Here is a 23,421-nt window from a genome sequence, read left to right on the forward strand (position 1 = left end):
CCGGGCGGGAGGGTGAATTCGCCGGCGAGGCGGCCGCCATCTTGGATTCGCCAAGTCTCGGTTTCTCCTCTTTTTTCTTCGTGTTTTTTGCGGTTTGCGCCATCGCCGATCGCGTTAAATATTTGTCCATATACTGGGAGAGCGTGTGCGCCTTAGATTCTCTACTTTCTGGGGTCGGAGACGTCTTTAAAAGTTCGAATTTCGGGCAGGGCTCCCAGCAGCCGAAAATTCACTTCCTTCCCAGCTCACAGCATCACGTGACCCCACAGTGTGCTTGGTTTAAGATGGCAATAAGACATCCAGTTGAAGTCTTATTTTATAAAGACACACAGGCGCCTATGTACTTTTATAAAACATTAGTTTAAACAGCAGAAATCGTTTAACTTGCAGGCACTGACACTGACATGTGCTCTTAAGCAGATAAGTGTCTGCACCTAGATTATTTAATTATGTATACAGATTAGCCCAAACACCACCCCCTGTACATGCCTACAGACAAAGAACTGTCATATCATGGCGCATACTTTTACACTGGTTAGTATTTTATAAGAGGCCATTTACGTGTGTACGTGGCCAGACAAGTGTGAAAATGACATTATAAAATTACCTCCTTAATGACTACAAAGTTCTGTGGCAAAACTAAAGAAAGCTTTTTTTTTTTTTTTGGTAAAGGATGCCTGTTAATGCATGTAAGGAAAAGTCTGCTGATCTTGGTCAGCAACTTATTGTGTCCTCAGATGACGACTCTAGTACGACTTAGATGAGGCAGTTTGGAGGGGGTAGGAGTCAGAAAGCATTACCTGTGATAATGGCAGGGTCCATCCAGCTGCTGGGGCTGTCCCAATTCAGGCTGTTGGTGGTGGTGGTAGTATTGGATGTTGGTACACTGTGGTTGGTGGAGGGGGAGGCTGTATTAGGTAGCCCACCAAAGTTGATGTTAATGTTCGGTAGAAGTGCCCTGAGCCCGTCCTGCCATTCCTTCATATTTAAACCCTCTATAGAACTGCCGTTGTCTGGGAGGTTTACCAAAGCAAAACATAAAAACAAAAAAGTTTAAGTTAGAGATGGTCTGTTTTGTTGGGGGATTTTATGTTGCACTACAATATAACTCTTGTTAACTGCAGTGTACAAGCCCACTTAGAAATACCCCCGTACTATTATCTAGAAAAAAATTAGGGGCATGTGACATGGGAACACCTAGACATTTAAGCTGTTGCTGTTGCTATCCTGGTCAAACCCTGGATGATTACAAGAAATGTCTCTAATGTATTTACAATGAAAAGGAAGAGGGATATCTTTTACATGAAAATACCCAGTAAGTACTAAATAAATTTAGTCCATGTGACTCCCATACGTTGGGCAGGTTACACATTTTCTTTGTCAACTTCATATGACAATACATCATACTCTTAATTTAAACAAAAGCAGGGGTGTCTAAACAACTTACAGTCTTCCAACAGATTACAATACAACCCTTCTTTCATTCCTCCCCATTATCATCTAATCTAAAAGAACATAACATAAGGGAAGATCCACAGCAAGGTGGTGACAAAGTATAGTATATGATGAACATGGTTCATCTATGAACTAGTGCATAAATTTGCCCTACACCAAAAGAATAGCAATGAAGTTATTTCTAGATATTTTGTTATAAAGTTAACAAAACTATTATAAGTTTCATGCCAAGCTATACATCGCCTTGGGTAAATCTCTTCATAAAGTGGTTATAAAATCTCAATAAATAAATAAGTTCACCAGCTAAAACAAATTATTATTTTTTTTTTTGGGGGGGGGGGGGGGGGGGAAGAGACATGTGGAAGGTCTAATCTTTTGATTCAATCAACTACTTGAATCTTTCAGCAATGAGTACAGACCAAAAGACAAAAATGAATCCTCACAGGCTTGGTTTCTCAGTGGCAGTGACAAGCACCCCTATGTAGGAGACCTGTACTGGGCTTAATTTCTGAGCCTTTTTCTTCTGCTTCTCAGGTCATCCAGGACTGGGAAAGCTGAAAAGAGTTCACCAGAATACAAAGTACTAGTTCTTTCACAACACTGCCATCTAGTAGACAAATTCAGATCATGATCTATGGGTGATAGCTAAGGGCTGGTCACGACAGTGAATCAGCTAGGTAGGAGCAAGCAAAACAGCTAAAATAGGGCTAAAACCCTGGGAAGTTGTAAATGAAGGTTCCTGGCAATGTAACCTAATATAATTCCAACTGGAGTAGAGGAATAGGCTAATGGTTAGAGCAACAGGCTGAGAATCAGGTAAACCTGATTCAAATCCTACTGCAGCTCCTTGTGATTGAAGATCCTTATGATCTTTAATCCTCCATTGCCTCAGTTACGAACTTAGATTGTAAACCCTGCAGGAACAGGAAAAATAAGTACATAACTGAATGTAACTCTCCTTGAGCTAAAACTGAAAAAAAAAAGGCATGGCATAAAACCAAAATCCCCTTCCCCCCCCCCCCCCCCCCCCCCAAAAAAAAGTTGGAAACTGAAAAATGAAGAAGAGATGGTGGTTGGTTTTCATGAATTCAAAATTTATCAACAGTTTGCTCCTTTATTGAGGAGAATGATTCCTTGTGGAAAAAGATAATTCTTTTGGGAAAAAAAAGAAAAGAAAATAACTTTAGTGTGTTCTTGGAAAGCTTAATTATAAGCTGAATGCTATAGATTTAAACAATGTGAAACATAGCTCATATGATAAGAATTGCCTCTGGATCAGGCTCCTATTACAGTGGAGTTTTAAACATCTTACAAAAAAAGAATATTTTCTGCATAATCCAGATTGGTTTTAAACTGCTCCTTTAAGGGCTCATTTTATAACTGCTCATAAAAGTGAAAAGTAGGCTCATATCTTTCTCTCTGTGGCCTTATCCCGATTACCAAAGTAAAAATATGTGCATACTGTTGCTTTGAAAATTACCTCAGGAAAACCAGGCACATATACTTACATCTATTTAATACGCATAGGTTTTCTGTTAATAATTACATATATGTTTTGAATTTTCTGAAGTATGAGCTCAGGTGAAAACCCTTCTTCATTCTTGACTTGGGGGAATTCTTCTGCTTGCTATAGCTAAGTGTGCATACAAGGCATTTATGTGTACTGCTATTCCTCAACGAGCCTAGGACATTGTAAAAGTCTATATCTACATGAGACTTGTTTGCTGTTAGTGTTTTTTAATTTGTTGTTTTATGCTATGTATGCTGCTGTTTTGTTTTTAAATTATGTATGTTTTAGTTGTAATCCACTTTTTTTTTTTTTTTTAGGTAGAACAGAAATAGAATAAATAAATGAATAAAATAAAATCTATTATTAAAAGCAAACTGTTGGAAATTTACTTTTTGTTGTTGTATTTGTTTCAGATTACAGTGGAATCTGTAAAATATTTATACTAAGTACTTTCCTAAGTACAGAAAATATATTTTGAAGATATGTGGGTAACAAGGTTTCTCCTCCTGCAGCTACCTTTACCATCCTGATCGATGTATCAAGTAATGTTGATTCAATGTTTACAATTAGATAATTTATTACTAAAGATGGACCGATATCCCTAATCCAGGGCTTCTCAACCCAGTCCTTGGGGCATACCAAGTCCCACTGGGTTTTCAGGATATCCACAATGAATATTCATGAGATAGACTGACAAGCACTTCCTCTTTGGTATGCAATAGAGAATGACACGGGGAGCTGTGGTAACCACGGGGATGGGGGCGGGGACAGATTACTACCTCTAATCATTTCTATAGCGCTACTAGACATACGCAGCGCTGCACACTTAAACATGAAGAGACAATCCCTGCTCGACAGAGCTTACAATCTAATTGGGGACAGAGCCCGTGAGGATGGGAACAAACTGTCCTGGTATCACTTTCTACTTTGAAGACTGTTAATGAACTGGACTGTTATTTATATTTGATTGATGCAGACAAAGCGAAGATACTTACCTGTAGCAGGTATTCTCCGAGGACAGCAGGCTGATTGTTCTCACTAATGGGTTGACGTCCACAGCGGCCCCCACCTTCAGAATCTTTCAGAGAAAAAACATCAAACTTTAGAATCCTCCAGAACGTGGAATGTGCGGACCGCACATGCGCGGCCATCTTCCCGCCCGCCGCGCAAGAGTCCCGCTTCAGTTAAATCAAAAGCAATAAGGAGAAAACAACTCCAAAGGGGAGGAGGGAGGGTTTGTGAGAACAATCAGCCTGCTGTCAACGGAAAATGCCTGCTACAGGTAAGTATCTTCGCTTTCTCTGAGGACAAGCAGGCTGCTTGTTCTCACTAATGGGGTATCCCTAGCACCCCAGGCTCACTCAAAACAACAAAAAAGGTCAATTGGGCCTCGCAACGGCGAGGACATAACAAAGATTGACCTAAGAAGAAAAGAGCTGAGAGTGCAGCCTGGAACAGAACAAAAATGGGCCTGGGGGGTGGAGTTGGATTCTAAAGCCCAAACAGATTCAGCAGCACTGACTACCCAAACCGACTGTCGCGTTGGGAATCCTGCTGAAGGCAGTAATTTGATGTGAATGTGTGGACTGATGACCATGTTGCAGCCGTGCAAATCTCTTCTACAGTGGCTGACTTCAAATGAGCCACCGACGCAGCCATGGCTCTAACATTATGAGCCGTGACATGACCCTCAAGAGTCAGCCCAGCTTGGGCATAAGTGAAGAAAATGCAATCTGCTAGCCAATTGGAAATGGTGTGTTTCCCAACAGCAACTTCCCTTCTGTTGGGATCAAAAGGAACAAACATTTGGGCAGACTGTCTGAAGGGGCTTGTCCGCTCCACATAGAAGGTCAATGCATGCAACTGACGTTCAGCAGGGCAGGTATGAAGACAGGGAAAGAATGTTGGCAAGACAATTGACTGGTTCAGATGGAACTCCGACATCACCTTCGGCAAGAACTTAGGGTGAGTGCGGAGGACTACTCTGTTGTGATGAAACTTGAGGTAAGGAGCATGCACTACCAAGGCTTGAAGCTCACTGACTCTACGAGCTGAAGTTAGAGCCACCAAGAAAATGACCTTCCAGGTCAAATACTTCAGATGACAGGAATTCAGTGGCTCAAAAGGAGGCTTCATCAGCTGGGTGAGAACGACGTTGAGATCCCATGACACTGGTGGAGGATTGACAGGGGGAACCTCTCATGAAGCGAACAACTAAAGGCTGTCCAGAGATAGGCTTACCTTCTACACGATAATGAAAAGCACTAATTGCACTAAGATGAACTCTTATGGAGTTGGTCTTGAGACCAGACTCTGACAAGTATAGAAGGTATTCAAGCAGGGTCTGGGTAGGACAAGAGCGAGGATCTAGGGCCTTGCTATCACACCAGATGGCAAACCTCCTCCATTTAAGAGTAACACCTATTCGTGGAATCTTTCCTGGAAGCAAGCAAGACTCGGGAGACACCCTCAGAAAGACCCAAGGAGGCGAAGTCTACACCCTCAACATCCAGGCCGTGAGAGGCAGAGACTGGAGGTTGGGATGCAGAAGCGCGCCCTCGTTCTGAGTGTTGGAAAACATTCCGATCTCCACGGTTCTTCTGAAGACAACTCCAGAAGAAGAGGGAACCAAATCTGATGCGGCCAAAAGGGAACAATCAGAATCATGGTTCCGCGATCTTGCTTGAGTTTCAGCAAAGTCTTTCCCACCAGAGGTATGGGAGGATATGCATACAGAAGGCCGTTTCCCCAATGAAGGAGAAAAGCATCTGATGCTAGTCTGTCGTGGGCCTGAAGTCTGGAACAGAACTAAGGGACCTTGTGATTGATTTGAGTGGCGAAAAGATCCACCAAGGGGGTGCCCCACTCTTGGAAGATCTTGCGCACTATGCGCGAGTTGAGCGAAAACTCATGAGGTTGCATAATCCTGCTCAACCTGTCGGCCAGACTGTTGTTTACGCCTGCCAGATATGTGGCTTGGAGATACATTCCGAAATGGCGAGCCCAAAGCCACATCTGGACGGCTTCCTGACATAGGGGGCGAGATCCGATGCCCCTCTGCTTGTTGATGCAGTACATGGCAACCTGATTGTCTGTCTGAATTTGAATAATTTGATAGGACAGCCGATCTCTGAAAGCCTTTAGAGCGTTCCAGACCGCTCGCAACTCCAGGAGATTGATCTGAAGACCTGATTCCTGGAGGGACCAAGCTCCTTGAGTGTGGAGCCCATCTACATGCGCTCCCCACCCCAGGAGAGATGCATCCGTTGTCAGCACTTTTTGAAGCTGAGGAATTTAGAAGGGACGTCCCAAGGTCAAATTGGACCGAACTGTCCAACACTGAAGGGAATTGTGAAATTCGGTGGCAGCTGGATTTCATCCTCTAGATTCTCTGCAGCTTGATACCACTGGGAAGCTAGGGCCCATTGAGCAGATCTCATGTGAAGGCGGGCCATGGGCGTCACATGAACTGTGGAGGCCATGTGGCCCAGAAGTCTCAACATCTGCTGAGCTGTGATCTGCTGAGATGCTCTGGCCAAGGAAACTAGGGACAGAAGATTGTCTGCCCTCGCCTCGGGAAGATAGGTGTGAGCCATCTGTGAATCCAGCAGAGCCCCAATAAATTCCAGTCTTTGAACAGGGAAAAGATGGGACCGGGTAATTTATAACAAACCCTAGTAGCTGTAGCAGTTGAATAGTCATCTGCATGGACTGTAGAGGTCCTGCCTCCGAGGTGTTCTTCACCAGCCAATCGTCGAGATAAGGGAACACATGCACTCCCAGTCTGCGTAGTGACGTTGCAACTACTGCCAGGCATTTTGTAAAGATGCTGGGCGCAGACGCGAGACCAAAGGGTAGCACACAATACTGGAAGTGCTGTGTTCCCAGACGGAATCGAAGATACTTCCTGTGAGCTGGAAGTATCGGGATGTGTGTATAAGCATCCTTTAAGTCCAGAGAGCATAGCCAATCGTTTTTATGAATCATGGGAAGAAGGGCACCCAGGGAAACCATCCTGAACTTTTCTAGGACCAGGTATTTGTTCAGGCCCCTTAGGTCTAGGATGGGATGCATCCCCCCTGTCTTCTTTTGCACAAGGAAGTACCTGGAATAGAATCCCAGCCCTTCTTGCCCTGGTGGAACGGCTCGATCGCATTGGCGCTGAGAAGGGCGGAGAGTTCCTCTGCAAGTACGTGCCTGTGCTGGGAGCTGAAAGTCTGAGCCCCCGGTGGATAATTTGGAGGTCTGGAGATCAAATTGTGGGAGTATCCTAGCCGGACTATTTGGAGACCCCACCGATCGGAGGTTATTATAGGCAACCTTTGGTGAAAAACTTTAAACCTCCCCCTGACCGGCAGATCGTCTGGCACAGACACTTTGATGGTGGCTATGCTCAACTGGAGCCTGTCAAAAGCCCGTCCCTTGCTTTTGCTGGGGAGCTGCGGGGGCCTGTCTAGGCGCACGCTGTTGACGAGAATGAGCGCGCTGGGGTTGAGCCTGAGAAGGCTGTCGAGAAGTCAGATTGTACCTACGCTTATTGTAAGCATAGGGAGCATTCCGCCTTCCCCGGAAAAAACGTCTACCTGATGAGGTAGATGCTGAAGGCGCCTGGTGGGAGAGATTGTCCATAGCGGTTTCCCGCTGGTTGAGCTGTTCAACCACTTGCTCGACTTTCTCACCAAAAATATTATCCCCCCGGCAAGGGACATCCGCCAGCCGCTGCTGGACTCTATTGTCCAGGTCAGAGGCACGCAGCCATGAGAGTCTGCGCATCACTATACCTTGTGCAGCGGCTCTGGACGCAACATCAAAAGTGTCGTAAGCACCCCCGGACAGGAATTTACGACACACCTTCAGCTGCCTGACCACCTCATGAAAAGGCCTGGCGTGCTCCGGAGGGAGCTTGTCCACCAAGTCCGCCAGTTGCTTCACACTGTTCCGCATGTGGATGCTCATGTAGAGCTGGTAAGACTGAATTTTGGACACGAGCATAGAGGACTGGTAGGCCTTCCTCCCAAAAGAGTCCAGAGCTCTAGATTCTCGTCCCGGGGGTGCCGAGGCAAAATCCCTAGAACTCATGGCCCTCTTGAGAGCCGAATCCACAACCATAGAGTCGTGAGGTAACTGCGACTTCATCAACTCAGGTTCCCCATGGATTCTATACTGGGACTCAGCTTTTTTGGGGATGGTGGGATTAGATAATGGTTTTGTCCCGTTCTTCAGCAATGTCTGCTTAAGGACATTATGCAGAGGAACAGTGGACGACTCCTTAGGTGGTGAAGGATAGTCAAGGACCTCGAACATCTCAGCCCTGGGCTCATCCTCAGATACCACCGGGATGGGAATAGCCACAGGCATTTCCCGCACAAAGGAGGAGAAAGAAAGACTCTCCGGGGGAGAAGCTTCCTTTCAGGTGAAGGAGTGGGATCAGAAGGAAGACCACAAGACTCCTCAGAAAAGAAATATCTTGGATCCTCCTCTTCTCCCTATGAGGCATCCTCCTCGCTGTCGGACAGGAGTTCACAAACTGCAGTCCGAAACCGGGCCCGTCTCGACTCTGAGGAACCATGTCCTCGATGACGTCGAGATGTCGACTCCCATGCCGGCGGCGATGAAGCTCCCTTCAGCGATGTCGATGGGGAGTCGACCTGGGTGGCAGCCGAGGCCGAAGCCGCAAGAGGCATCGGCATCTGTGACCGCACCACAGGCACAGAGAGCTCACTGCCGCTTCTATCAACAGTACCGAAGGCGCAAGCACCCCCGGTACCGGAACAGTCTGTTAAACGTGCAAACCATTTTATCCCCAGTGATATTTGAAAAGCTTGGGGATACATTTTGAAATTGGGTAGATTGATGCCTTCTTTAGCCGTCGGTAATTTTAGTTTGAGAAGGGTGATTTGTGGGTTTTTGTTATGTCAAATACAATTATTGACAGTGCTAACTAACTTTTTTTTAAAAAACTGAAAGGGAAGTAGGGTGGGATCATGCTTAGGATGTAACAGAGTTTAGGGGCTAATACATTTTTATAGCTTCTGTTCTATCCCAGCAGTTAAGGTATAGAGGGGACCCATTTGCCTAAAATGTTTGTAACCATTTAATTATTAAATCCATGTTAGTTTTTAAAGATTTATTAGGAGAGTTGCTCTACCAGATAGCAAGATATTTATTTTTACTGGGTTCCGATTTAAAGGAGAAATTGTCTAAATAGTGTTTCATTATATACAGTGATAAGGGAATTATGACAGACCTACTCCAGTTGATTTTGTAACCTAACATCAAGAAGAAGTTATTGATACAATGAAGTAATGACGTGAGTGAGTTTATGTTGGCATACAGAAGTATACTGTCTGATCAGATGGACAGTTTCAATGTTTCATCACTGATTTGGACACTTTGTATTTTTGAGTGTGCTCTTATGGCTAATGCAAGAGGTTCAAGGGATAGATTTTAGAGTAGAGGAGACAGTGGGCAACATAATGGAAGCTACACGAAGTTAAACTGCAAATGAATCATATGAATGAAAAGATTTCCAAAACCACATCCTTGAGAAAAACTAGTTCCATTCTATCCTGTCAAATGCTTTCTCCATGTTTAAAGAGAGAGTTATGAGGGGATTTGTGGAGGACTGTACATGAGAGAGGATACTCCATAATAATCTAGAATTGTCGTTTAGGATTCTACCAGGAGTGAATCCATTTTCAACACAGTGAATAAGGGAGGGAAGTATTTCACTTAGCTGTAGTGCTAAGATGTTTGCATGAATCTTATTGTCGATATTTCAATATTAATCAGGGAAACAGGCCTATAAGTTTTCAACCTTTGTGTGATCTCTATCTGGTTTAGAAAGAATGCTAACTGTGGATTTTAGAAAGGAACCTTTATTAGTTTTCATTAGTAGCAAGATTTTGTACAGTTGATGTAGTTTGGGGATGCGAATATCAGAGAAAGCTAAATAAAATTCAGTGTTAAAGCCATCACTGCCAGGAGCTTTGCCTTTTGGCAATGATTTCATTGCATTTAGGATCACTTTAGTTGTGATTTCTTTCTCTAACCTTAAATTTTGCAAGGGTGTGGTGATTTTGAAGAGAATTCTTTAAAAAGGTGTTCAGAAAATATAATTTCTGAACTATATACGTGTTGATAGTAATTTACGGATTGCTGTGCTATGCCTGAATCATCAGCATATTTGTGATTTTGTGAATCTGTTATAACAAATTCTGGAATTGTTCCTTCTAGATTTTAAATATTGAGCTAAAAAATGGCTTGATTTGATACTTTGATTTTTGCATAGAAATGGATGATCATGCTTCCTGAGATAGTAATTTAAAAAAATGTGTTGTGGTTATTGTTAATCAACAACTGTGTGCTGGGTCTGGAATATAACACACGGTTAGCCTCCAAAAACCAACCTTGGAGACCTACATACACATCAAACATAGAAGGCCACTAGACTTTATCGAAAGCCTTCTCAGCAGATCTCTGAGAATGCAACATAGCCAACAGCAGCTTTTTGACTTTAATCACAGACTCTCCGTTTCTCGCAAAGCCTACCGGCTCTTCTCCCTTGACCTGTGGCAAAAATTCCGCCAATCAATCTGCCAACACCTTAGACAAAAATTTGACAAACATTGAGCAAGGAGATTGGCTGATAAGAGCAGGCAGAACAATATCTATGGCCTTAGGAGGTAAGCGGGGCATCCCTGAGCACTCCAAATATGCCAAAATCTCAACAGAACCTGCCCCAGGCTCCGGATGTATATAAAACTGAAAATAATCTAAAAAAAAAATTCTTGCAATGTCCTCCACTTGGTTTGTGAACTGATCCTGGTTACTCTTTAAAGCCATGATGGTACAGAAACCTCCCTAAGTCTTCACCACGTGGATGAACAATTTGCTCATTTTATTGACATAGCAAAAATATTTAAATTTATGATAAAACAAATGTCTGGTGGTTTGTTCATGGATTAATGTGTGTAAAGCTGTCTGGGTCTCCAACCAAATATCTTAGGGCGACGAACATAAGCTGGTTTTGTTTGCTTCAATTGGAATTCTACAGGATACCAGCCAACGATTTCATGCACTGGTAAAAGTAATAATAGCCCGCCCCCCCCCCCCCCCCCCAAATACAGCCTTAGCAGTATCCCCAAAAAATATGGGCTGATCCACATGCGCCCCATTAGTTTTGACAAAATCTTCCCACTGCTGCTACAAATATCAAATAAATTCTGGATCTGGCACCAAATAAGAAGGGAAAAGCCATCCCAAGGGAGCTTGAAAAAACACAGGCGCAATGACATCCACCCACATAGACAAGTGATTAGACACCTCTTCAGGGCCCACCATCACATTGCTTTAGGAGAGCAATATAGGTGGTTGCTGCTACAGGGGAAAACCCAGTGAAGTGTGGACATTGTGTAATACAGGTGGTTGCTGCTATAGGGAAGCAACCCAGAGGAGTGCTGCCATTTATTTATTACATTTGTACCCTACGCTTTCCCACACACTGCAGGCTCAATATGGCTTACATAGTAAATAATTACAATTACAATCAAAAGTCTTTAAAGAGAATATTATAAGCTGTAGTAAATGTAGTGAGAGTGGGGTTTTCAGGGCCCACCATCACCGACTGCTTTAGGAGAGCAATATAGGTGGTTGCTGCTACAGGGGAAAACCCAGTGAAGTGTGGACATTGTGTAATACAGGTGGTTGCTGCTATAGGGAAGCAACCCAGAGGAGTGCTGCCATTTATTTATTACATTTGTACCCTACGCTTTCCCACACACTGCAGGCTCAATACGGCTTACATAGTAAATAATTACAATTACAATCAAAAGTCTTTAAAGAGAATATTATAAGCTGTAGTAAATGTAGTGAGAGTGGGGTTTTGAGGAATAAGTGAATTGAGCATGTCTGGGCAAACAAAGGTAGGATAGCAAAAGGAAAAGGGATTGGGAGGGGTGAAGAGATGGAGGATGGAGAGGAAATGATAAAGGGCAAAGGATGGATAGGAAAAAGATAAGGGGATAAAGAGATTGGGAAATATAGTCTAAGGTATAATGATCATCAGGACCGAGATAAGGAGGGAGAGTTTAAAGTTAAGTAGGGTCAGGCGGGTAAGCTGTCTTGAAGAGATGGGTCTTCAGCATTTTCCTGAAGATATCATTGATTGTTTGGATGGATCAATACAATACAATTGTGCAATACAGGGGGTTGCTGTTAAAGGGGAGCAACCCAAAGGAGAGTGGATATTTTTCTACAGGGAAGCAATCCAGAAGAGTACTGCCATTGTTTAATTCAGGTGGCTGCTGCAAATGTGCAAAGGTGGTTGCTGCTATTGTGCAATACAGCTAGATGTCACCAATACCAGTGGGTACAGTCAGTGTGCAATAGATGTGGAGGTGAACCACAGTTGAATGGAAAAGTTTTGCAACTGGGCCAGCTCCAAATCATCAGTGGCTACCAAACTTCTTCAGCTGCACTATTTCCATAACTGAAAAAAACTAATGCAACCATCCTGAATCCAAGCAAGCCAGATGAGTAATATGCTGAAACAGAGTGCACCCATCAAATTTGGTAGAACATAGCCAAGAGTTGCGTTGTATAGCTTTGACCAGATAAGAACACTACTGGAAAATGAAAATGATGAAGAAAAAGCAAATGTGCTAAACAAATACTTCTGTTCTGTTTTCATGGAAGAAAATCCTGGAAAAGGGCCAAGATTGACTGGCAAAAGTACATATGAGAATGGAGCGGATATAGCTCCGTTCACAGGAAACTGTGTTTATGAACAACTTGAAAATCTAAAGGTGGAAAAGCCATGGTATCGGACAGGATCCATCCCAGGATATTGAGGGAGCTCAGACAGGTTCTAGTGGGTCCTCTTAAAGATTTGTTTAATAAATCCTTGGAGATGGGGGAGGTTCCATGGGATTTGAGAAGAGTGGATGTGGTCCCTCTTCACAAAAGTGGTGACAGAGAAGAACCTGGAAACTACAGGCCAGTAAGCCTCACTTCAGTTATTGGAAAAATAATGGAAGAGATGCTGAAGAAAAGGATAGTGAATTTCCTGGAATCTAATAATTTGCTAGATCTGAGACAACATGGTTTTACCAAAGGTAAATCATGCCAAACAAATCTCATTGAATTTTTTGACTGGGTGACCAGAGAACTGAATCAAGTAAATGCGACAGATATAATCTACTTAGATTTCAGCAAAGCCTTTGACAAGATTCCTCATAGGAGGCTCTTGAATAAACTTGACAGGCTGAGGATAAGACCCAAGGTGGTGAACTGAATTAGGAACTAGTTGACAGACAAACGCCGGAAGGTGGTGATTAATGGAATTCACTCGGAGGAGGGAAAGGTGAGTAGTGGAGTGCCTCAAGGATCGGTGCTGGGGCCAATTCTGTTCAATATATTTGTGAGTGACATTGCTGAAGGGTTAGAAGGTAAAGTTTGCCTTTTTGTGGATGATACCAAAATTTGTAACAGAGTGGACACCCCGGAGGGAGTGGAAAACATGAAAAAGGATCTGCAGAAGCTAGAATGGTCTAATGTTTGGTAATTAAAATTCAATGCAGGTCATGTGATGCCACGCTGAATAGCAGACGTGGACGAGAGCTCCCGGGCCCCAAACAAAAGAACAGCTAATGTCAGCTAGGCAACTTAATACTGGTGGAATACAAATAGCGGAGGTGAAAGCAGAAGCACCGGAACACAGAAGGTGCAGGATTCGGACGTTAATGGCCTCAATAGTGCTGCGAAAGCAGGGTGAGAAGCCGAAAGTGGCTGAAGCCCACAAAATGGCGGCAGCTGAAGGAGGAGGTCCGAGCTCCATATGCTCTGCATGGGTGTCCGAAATCGTAACGGAAGTCACGCAGGCCATAAATCAGTCCCTAGAGCAGAAATTCCAACAAATGGCAGACAAACTCTGGATGGAAAAATAGAATCACTCACAGGCAAGTTTGTGGCGTCATGTTAAAGAATATCGGATCTAGAGGACCCAATGGAACAAGCAAAGAGAGGCCAAGAAAAACTACAATCGAGAGTTACCGCGCTGGAAATGAAATTGGACGACCTCGAAAACCGCTCTAGAAGGACCAATCTTCGTCTAGTGGGCTTGCCCGAAACCATCACGGACTTGGAACTGAGATTGTTCTTAGAAGAACGGCTCACTAGCACGCTAAAATTGCAATCAAAGGCAGGCCCACTTCGAATTGAGCGGGCGCACCGACTGGGGCCAAAACCCCAGGAGACACTAGGGAGACACTAAACCGAGGATTGTTATATTAAAGTTGTTGAACTATGTTCCATAAACTGGAAATCCTCAGAGAAATTAGGGCAAAAGGCCCTTTAAAATATGACAAGTCGATATTATGTTTTCAGTAAAATGATTTCTGTACATTCTCTTGTTTTCCTCTGTAAACTTTAAAAATGCGATTTATTAAAGGGGACAGATATACAGCCTGTATACAGAGGTTTAGCTGGAAATGACAATGAAGGGATTATAGGTGGATAAGTTGTTCTGGAGGGAGGGAGGATCTCTCAAAGTGACCTAATAGGCTCCGCATGACACAGGTATGTTGTGGGCGGAAAAACCTCAGAGGAGGTTGTTTAGTAATGTAGGGGAATGTGTGGGGGGGGGGGGGAATAACAATAGGATAGGAACTGGGGGGCAGGAGGGGCAGGGGAGGGGGAGGGAAGATCGGCTCTGTGGGGACCAGAGGGGGAGGAATCTAGGAAACTTAAAGGGAGGGAGGGAGAAACGAATAGTATGCTGGATCCTCCTAAATCTATGGGGGGACGAGGAGGGTTAGAGGCTGGGCTGACTCTCCTTTTGATAGGAAAGACTGATTCCATGATTAAAGAGCCTTCAAAGGGAGAAGGATGAAAACGTCGAAGTTTGTGTCATGGAATGTGGGAGGGATTACATCTCTGATTAAGCGTCAAAAAGTTTTACAACTTTTGAATAGACAGAAAGCAGATGTAGTATTCTTACAAGAGACCCACTTGTCCTTAATGGAACATGCTACATTCAAAAAATGGTGGGTAGGTTCTTTGTTAGAAGCCTCAGCACAAGACCGCAAAGCTGGGGTGATGATACTGTTATGTTTCAATCATTTTTATTAAGTGAACATAATCAGCTGTAACATTTCACATTACATAAGCAAGTTCCATAACAGCAATTGGCATATCTTCACATTTTGTATTTTTATTGATATTAGTATTTCCCCCCCCCTAAACTACTCCCCTCCCTGTTCCCTACCCCCTTCCCTCCCTAAAGCCTCCCCCCCCTTTTTCCCCCCTTATATATCCAATAACAAGCAGAGGTTACAGGAGCAGCAGCAACAGGGATTATAGGTTCAATATCTGGCTCCGGACCATTGGGGTCAAGGTTTCCCAAAAGGGTGCCCATCTGCATTCAAATTGTTGTCTTCTTATACGTGGCTGGTTCTGCATTGCCAGATGTTCTGTACGTAAAAGTATAAGCATTTGAGTTCGCCAATATTGCAGTGATGGTGGTTTGTTCCCCAGCCACTCCTGCAGGATTGCTTTTTTCGCTACTACTGTAGCTCTTTTTACAAAGTCTGTGAATCCCTTCGGCGTTGGTTTGCTTAGCCTTGGGTGTCCAAAAAGCAACTTTGGATCATATGTCCATCTTCGGGACCAGAGTTCTGTCACTTGTTGTAGTATACTTTTCCAAAACCAAACCACTCTTGGGCATGTCCAAAACATGTGAGCCAATGTAGCCCCTTCTTGATGGCATTTCCCACATGCTCCATCCGGTGGTGATGCTCCCATATGGAAAGCTCTTCTAGGCGCCACATATATCCTTAGTGCGAATTTATATTGTATTTCCCAGTGCTCTGCCAGTTTTGTGGTCTGCCAGAGCGACCGCACATGGTCCTTAAACATAGTCTCAGTTATCTGGCTTCCCAGATCTTGGCTCCATTTTGCCGCGTAGCCCATGTAATCCAATTCTGGCATTGTATCTCGGATGTGGCGATAATGGTAGGCCATGGGCACATTCAATTGCGCCCCCAGTGACATAGCAGCAAGCCAGTTCTTCCCTCACGTCCTTGGTGAGGTCTGTTCAAGTCAGACTGGACACATAGTGCCTCAGCTGGTGTAATGATACTGTTAAAAAAAAAACACTTGATGTTCAGACACAGGCTTGCTGGTGGGCCAAGGATGGTAGGTATGTGATTGCGAAAGTAAAGATCAATCAGCAAGCATTTTTGCTGGCAAATATCTAAGCCCCCAATGTTGCTAACCAAAAATATTTTAGATCGCTGGTCCATACTATTGCCAAGCATGAGGGTGTTCCGATAATTATGGGCGGGGATTTGAACACAGTACATGACCCTAGTTTGGACTCCTCAAGAGGTCAAAGGGCGGAAAGAGGGTCACCAAAGGAGGGGATTCCATTACTTTGTGCGGCCTTGGACCTGGTGGATGTGTGGAGACTGTTGAACCCAAGTGATAGGGACTATACACACGTTTCTAGAGCCCACTCCTCTCAGTCTAGAATTGATTACTGGCTTCTGTCTAGGAATATCTTTTCTAGTGTCCAGTATGTGGGTATAGGTCCTTATGGGGTCTCGGATCATGCTTATGTTTGGTGGACCATGAGGAGCCCGCCGGGGCAGAGTCAACAGTATCACTGACAATTTCCCTGTTCAAATATTTGAAAGGTATTAATCCAAAAACAAACATTTTCCTGAGATGGGAATGCGGCAGAACTAGAGGACATGAATTAAGGTTGAAGGGGGGGGGGGGGGGCAGACTCAGGAAAAATGTCAGGAAGTATTTTTTCACGGAAAGAGTGGTGGATACTTGAAATGCCCTCCCGTGGGAGGTAGCGGAGATGAAAACGGTAGCGGAATTCAAAAATTGTTGGGATAAACACAAAAGAATCCTGTTCAGAAGGAATGGATCCATAGAAGCTTAGCAGAGATTGGGTGGTAACACCGGTAATTGGGAAGCAAAGCTAGTGCTGGGCAGACTTCTATAGTCTGTGCCCTGAAAATGGCAAGGTCAAATATACATATAAAGTAGCACATATGAGTTTATCTTGTTGGGCAGACTGAATGGACTGTACATGTCTTTATCTGCCGTCATTTACTATGTTACTGGTGATGAGAAAAAAAAAATCAAGTTTGGCTATTTATGGCAAAATATAGCTAGCTGGCTGAAGAAGACAAGAACAGTTAATTGTTAGAAACTCCACACAAGAAAAACTAAATACAGTTAACTGCAGTTAATGACAGACTGCTGCACGTAAGAACAGACTTAGCCTAACTGATATTCAAAATAAACAGAGAGAAAAGTAGTAGAATCTGTTATCTACTATTCAAGCAGCTACTGCAAACAATAAAGTGACTGCACCAGAAATTACAAAATTAAATCAAACTGCAGTACAGCAATGAACCAAAGAACAGGAGTACTTGTCCTAGTAAAGGATAAAATCATTTTTTTTAAGCTTGAGGAGAGCAAATAAATGTCTGGATTTGCTTACTGTGAATCAAATAACCAGAAAGAAACAAGAATTTTGGTGGGAAAAATTGTAACAGTCTGGAACAATAAGGAAAATTTAATGCCACACAAACAGGAGTAGCTAAATCCTCCACATAAGAGTCCAGGAAATATTTGTTGCTTAGTCATACAGAACATTTCATGGATTATAGAAACTGGAAGAACAGGTTCCTGTCGGTGATATGTGCTGTGAGAAAAGTCAAGCCAGATACTTGCGAAAGCTTAATAAGGAACAGAGGCACAAACACTAGAGCTCTGAAATAACTGAAATAAATCAGAACAAGCTCACACAATGCAGGCTGACTTCCACAGAAGATGCTAGTGGTCCAAAGGTCTTTGGAGGAGGGGTGGTATTGATCTCGGATAAATGTGCAAAATCCAAATGAGAAGACCAAAGAAAAATAGAAAGATTATTATTCTAAACTAATTAAGGGTAATACTACAGATTCCAAAATGCTTTCTATAATACTTTCTAGCTTAACTATCTCCATGTTATGTGCAACTTCAGCAGGTACTAATAAGCTATGAGCGTCCCAGTTGGCAACATACTTTAGAGATAAGATCAGTATAATTAGAAATCTTTTTGTTAATTATCACTTAGATTAGCTAAAATATGGAATGAATTTTTTCCTGTTTTTTGGGGTTTTGTAGAAAGTTTATTCAAGAAATATAGTTCTACTGTAGTATTCAAGAAATACAGTTCTACTTATTGTAGTCTAGATCCATGTCCTCCCTATATAATGAAACAGCATCCAGTAAATTCAAAATATTGTTGATGGAATGGCTGGTATCCTCATTACATTCTGGAATTTTTCCATCTTATTTGGGGGAAACTGTCATTATCCTGCTTAAGAATATTAAGGAACCAAAGTCATCAGTTGACAAACTATAGACCCGTTGCCGCAATCCCTCTTCTTTGTAAACTTATGGAGGCTGTGGTGGCTTCTCAGCTTATGCATTATTTGGATCAACAAAATATATTGCACTATTCACAATCAGGATTTAGATCGAACTACAGCACAAAGTAATTGGTTTACTCTTTGATAATATTCAGACTTCTATCTGAAGGTAAAAACGTTTTGGTGCTGCAGTTCAACTAAATGGACTTGGGAAAAATCCACAGTTCCGGGAATAACATGTGTGGAATGTTTGTACGTTTGGGAAGCTTGCCAGGTGCCCTTGGCCTGGATTGGCCGCTGTCGTGGACAGGATGCTGGGCTCGATGGACCCTTGGTCTTTTCCCAGTGTGCCATTACTTATGTACTTATGACGTCTTATTACAGACATTTGATAATATAGGAATAACTGGAAATGTGTATAAATGGTTTTCAGGCTTCTTAAAGAATAAACACTATAGGGTTAATATGGAAGATATTTTTTCTGATAATTGGAAAAACATAAGTGAGGTGCCTCAGGGTATTCCGCTTTCTCCTATACTCTTTAAATCTATTTACACTCGTTGGGTTACGTTTTGGAGAGATTAGGTGTATATCTGTACAGCTATGCAGATGACATAATGATGCTGGTTCCTATGAGAGAGATTTGTATGCACTGCCTCTACTGCATGCGAATCTCTTCCATGAATATTCATTTTGGATATCCTGAAAACCTGACTGACTGGCTGAGGTGCCTCCAAGACTAGGTTTGGGAGCCACTGGTCCAGACAAATGGGTTGTGACCATGCACCAGCAGGTGGAGATGGAGAAGTCTGCTACCATGCTTAGCAACCAAGCAAATATTCAATAACACAGCAGTGAAAGAGTGACTTCCAGATAGAAATCTTCAGCCTCTAGATACAAAAAGAACTATGAAATAAAGGGCAAAATCCATGCCTTAGAAAAAAAAAAGGAACCAGAATACAAACACCAAAAATTGCGTAAAGAAATCATTAAAAAAATATTTTGTATGTGATTTTTTCCCTGCTTAACCTTTAAAGATATAGCGGGTTATAAAGTTTTATTATTACATAGAACCCGAAACAACTGAAACCATCACAGAAGGGCGGGCTCTGGACTGATCCTTTAGGACTAAAGGAAAGAAAATTATCAGGTAATTAACAAATTTTTCCTTCCATTACATCCCAAGGATCAGTCCAGGTAAATGGTATGTACAAAAGCAATTCTTAAGAAGGGAGGGACTGTGATATCTCTGCAGCAAGAACTGTGGCCCCCAAAGGAAACATCTGCTTGAGAAGACACATCCAAATGGTAATGCTTAACAAAGGAATGAGAAGACCACGTCGATGACCGACAGATCTCTACCAACGAAATTGCCAAAGACTCTGTCACAGATGTCGCCAAATACCTGGTAGAATGAGCCTTGACGTGCATAGGAGCAGATCTACCCCTCAGAATGTAAGACGAAGAAATATCCTCCTTAAGCCATTGGGCCACTGTCGCTTTGGAGGACGGCAAACCATTCTGGGGCCCTGCAAAAAGGACAAAAAGAAGATCAGGAGGAGGAAGTGACATCATCAGAAGAGATGGCTGCTTGATCTGTAAGCTCCGTCGTCTCTAGGGCAAACTCGAAGCATTCCTCGTGCTAAAAAGCGAAAAAATCACTCCTAATATAAAAGAACTAACGCTGAACTCATGGCAGCAAAGAAAAAGCTGGCAAAATTCAAGTTTACGTCCGAGTCATCGAGCGCTACAAAAGGAACCGGACTTCGTTCTCGAGGGGCCAAGATGGCGAACGCAGAAAGCGAATCGGACCAGGACCTTGAAGAGCAGTTTGAGAGCGAGGCAGAAATTAGTAAGAACGATTTCGCCAGATGGTTTACAGAATTAAAAACTGAAATGGTGACAACAAGACGTAGCATTCAAACGGCGGTAGCGGAATTGCGCGAAGAAATCTAAGAAATCGGAAACAGGCTGGCGGAAACGGAGGAAAAAACGGAGGCCATATCGCTGGAAGTTCGGGACCTCCGGGGCTCCATAAAAAATGAACAGCAAACAAGAGTGGATATGGAAGACAGGCTGGAAGAACTTGAAAATCGCACTAGAAGGTGCAACTTGAGATTCAGAGGCATTCCGGAGGAGGACCAGTATAAAGATGCTGAGAAAGTGGTTCAAGAAATCTGTGCTTCTCTACTTAATCAGGACTCCAATGCAGGAGAGGGCCGAGAGAATGCACCTGTGGAACTGGAAAGGGCGCACAGAAGCCTAGGTGCACCACGGAAAGGATTGCCAAGAGATATAGTAGCCTGTTTTCTTAGGTTTCCAGTTAAAGAAAAAATTTGGAGAAAAGCGAGAGAACTGGGGGAGATAACTTGGAACACGGCAAAGATCCGGATTTATCAGGATCTGGCTAGACAAACGCTACAGCGCAGAAGAAACTTTAAGGACAGCATGAGCTACTTACAAAAATCTGGATTACGCTACCGCTGGCTGTTTCCTTTTGGGCTGCAAGTAACGGTGGGGAGTACTACCCGCCGTCTTCAATCACCGCAAGGAGCGTGGAAAGTCTTAAAGGAGATGGGATGTACAGATGTCCCCAGAGAGGAAGAAATCATGCAGCAATCCCAAGGCAGCCCAGGGAGAAAAGATCAGACGGGTTGGCAGATGGCTGTAGGGAGGAGGAACCGTCCTCCAGCACGAAATGCAAGAGATACAGTGGAGAAAGATGATGCCACCTGAAGCTGATAAGGACTGAACAGGGACTTTGAACGAGTTTCCACTGTAGTAAGTGGGAGTGAAGATGAAACAAGTTGAAAAGTTATATATGTGATGTTGGGGTTAATGCATATATGAGTTTTAAATAGAAGGGAAGAGGGAAAGCAAAATAAATAAGGGAGGGAATGCATATTTGATTAAGAGACCGGGTGGTCAAGCTCAGAAGATGACGTGCTTCCTTAAGGGGAATACTGGCACGAAAGAGTGGATGCCAGTTGATGGGGAGATTGGGGGGGGTGGGAGGTGGGGGGAACAGGGGAGGGCTGAGTGATAGAGGACTACGTATTGGGTCATGGAATGTAAATGGGTTAAACAATCCAGGTAAGAGAAGTATAATCTTCAGAGAACTGCGCAGATTGAACTGTGATATAATAATGTTGCAGGAAACCCACATTAGAAAGAAAGATGAAGCACTTATTATGAACAAAGGGCTGGGGGAGGGGTATGCATTGGCTGATACTAGGGGAAATAAGACGGGAGGCTTAGTGATTTATGTGAAAGAACATTTGCAGTTTGTTAAAGAGGCTGTGTATAAAGATAGAGAAGGTCGCTGCCTTGCAGTCAGGGGGAAGGTCAACAATCGCAATATCACTTTAATAAACATGTATGCACCAAACAAGGGTCAAGGGAGATACTTTGATACCACAAGGGCAGAACTGATTCCCTTTGTAGAAGGAGTGGTAATGCTGGGGGGAGACTTCAACCATGCGGCGGGGACCATGGACCACTCCGACAAGACGGATGGGGGAGAGGGGTATAATGGGCGCCAATTTCTTAGACTGATGCGCGAATTAGACGTAATAGACATATGGCGTTTACAGCATCCAGGACAGCGCCAGTATACACACTATGCCCATGTACAGGGAACATACGCCAGAATAGATGCAATTTGGGGTAGCCGGAACATATGGGGAGATATAAAGGAGGCAGAGATCGAGAGTATACATGCCTCTGATCATGCAGCAGTTTGGGTCACATTAGAAGGGTTGGGTAAGCAAAGATCAGGACAAATCTGGAGACTCAATGAAACTTTATTAGATGGAGAATCTGATTGCCAAGAAATTAGGAACACTATTAAAGAGTACCTAGAACTAAATGATACGGGGGAGGTAACGGATGGGACAATGTGGGATGCTTTAAAAGCAGTAGTGAGGGGGGGTCTTAATTAAAAAGGGGGCTCACAAGAAGAAACAGAGGGCAGAGAGGGAGGTAGAAATTCGGAGGCAACTAGCAAGAACGGAAGCTATATATCAAAGAGAGGGGAGACCCCAACAATTAGTAGAACTTAAAAAATGGAGAGCGGAACTGCATATGATTCAGATGAAAACCATGGAATTCCATAGACAATTAATGCAGCAGAAATTTTTCGAGTTCAGCAATAAAGCTGGGAAAATCTTAGCTAGGGGTTTGCGTGATAGAAGAGTTAAGAACACGATCACTAAAATTAAGGGCCCAAAAGATGTGATTTACCATCAAGATGAGGAACTTAGGACACAATTTATGGATTTTTATAAAAAGCTATATAAAAGGGAATCAACAGAATCTGTAGAAAGCATCAGGGATTATATACAGGGACTTGGATTGCAAAAGGTGTCGGTACAACAGAGAGATGAGATGGAAGCAGCAATAACATTAGAGGAAGTGTTGGGAGTTATCAGAGGCCTAAAGGGTGGGAAATCACCAGGGCTAGATGGATATACTGCTAAATATTATAAAATCTTCCAACAGGAACTGGGACCCCTCTTGGTGAGGTTGGGGAATGCTAGCTTTGAGGGGAAGGGATTCCCGACCAGCATGCAGGAGGCAGGGATATCGGTTTTGTTAAAACCTGGGAGAGACCCAACTTTATGTGGGTCGTTTAGACCGATATCCTTGCTGAATGTAGATGTTAAAATCCTGGCCAAAATAATGGCAAACCGGCTGAGTGGGATATTACCATCTCTCATACACGAGGACCAATCTGGCTTCATTAAACATAGGCAAGTGGCAGACAACATTAGAAGGACCCTTAACTTAATTTGGGGGGCACAAAAGAGGGGAGACTCTATGACTTTATTAACAATAGACGCCGAAAAGGCGTTTGATAGGGTCGAATGGAATTACTTATGGGAGGTAATGTTAGGAATGGGATTTGGCAACACTTTCGTAGGCTGGGTGAAAAAGCTATATGACCAACCAAGGGCAAGGATTAAAGTGAATGGGGGGTGGTCAGACCCAGTGAACATACAAAGGGGGACCAGACAGGGATGC

The 23,421-nt window shown here is 43.4% G+C and overlaps 1 protein-coding gene across 6 annotated transcripts in view; it reads right to left on the reverse strand.

Moving 5' to 3' along the window:
* CNOT4 (CCR4-NOT transcription complex subunit 4) overlaps window positions 1-23,421 on the reverse strand; it is an 898,013-nt gene that overhangs the window by 15,535 nt on the left and 859,057 nt on the right. For 4 of the 6 annotated variants that reach the window (XM_030215603.1, XM_030215600.1, XM_030215601.1 and 1 more), the window contains one exon: window positions 801-1,013. The exons of the other annotated variants lie outside the window; for them this stretch is intronic. In XM_030215603.1, the coding sequence (XP_030071463.1) occupies window positions 801-1,013 (213 nt within the window). The remainder of the gene's footprint in view (window positions 1-800; window positions 1,014-23,421) is intronic. 6 annotated transcript variants of the gene reach the window in all.

This window comes from Microcaecilia unicolor, chromosome 10 (assembly GCF_901765095.1).
Source record: "Microcaecilia unicolor chromosome 10, aMicUni1.1, whole genome shotgun sequence".
Classification (NCBI taxonomy): Eukaryota; Metazoa; Chordata; class Amphibia; order Gymnophiona; family Siphonopidae; genus Microcaecilia; species Microcaecilia unicolor.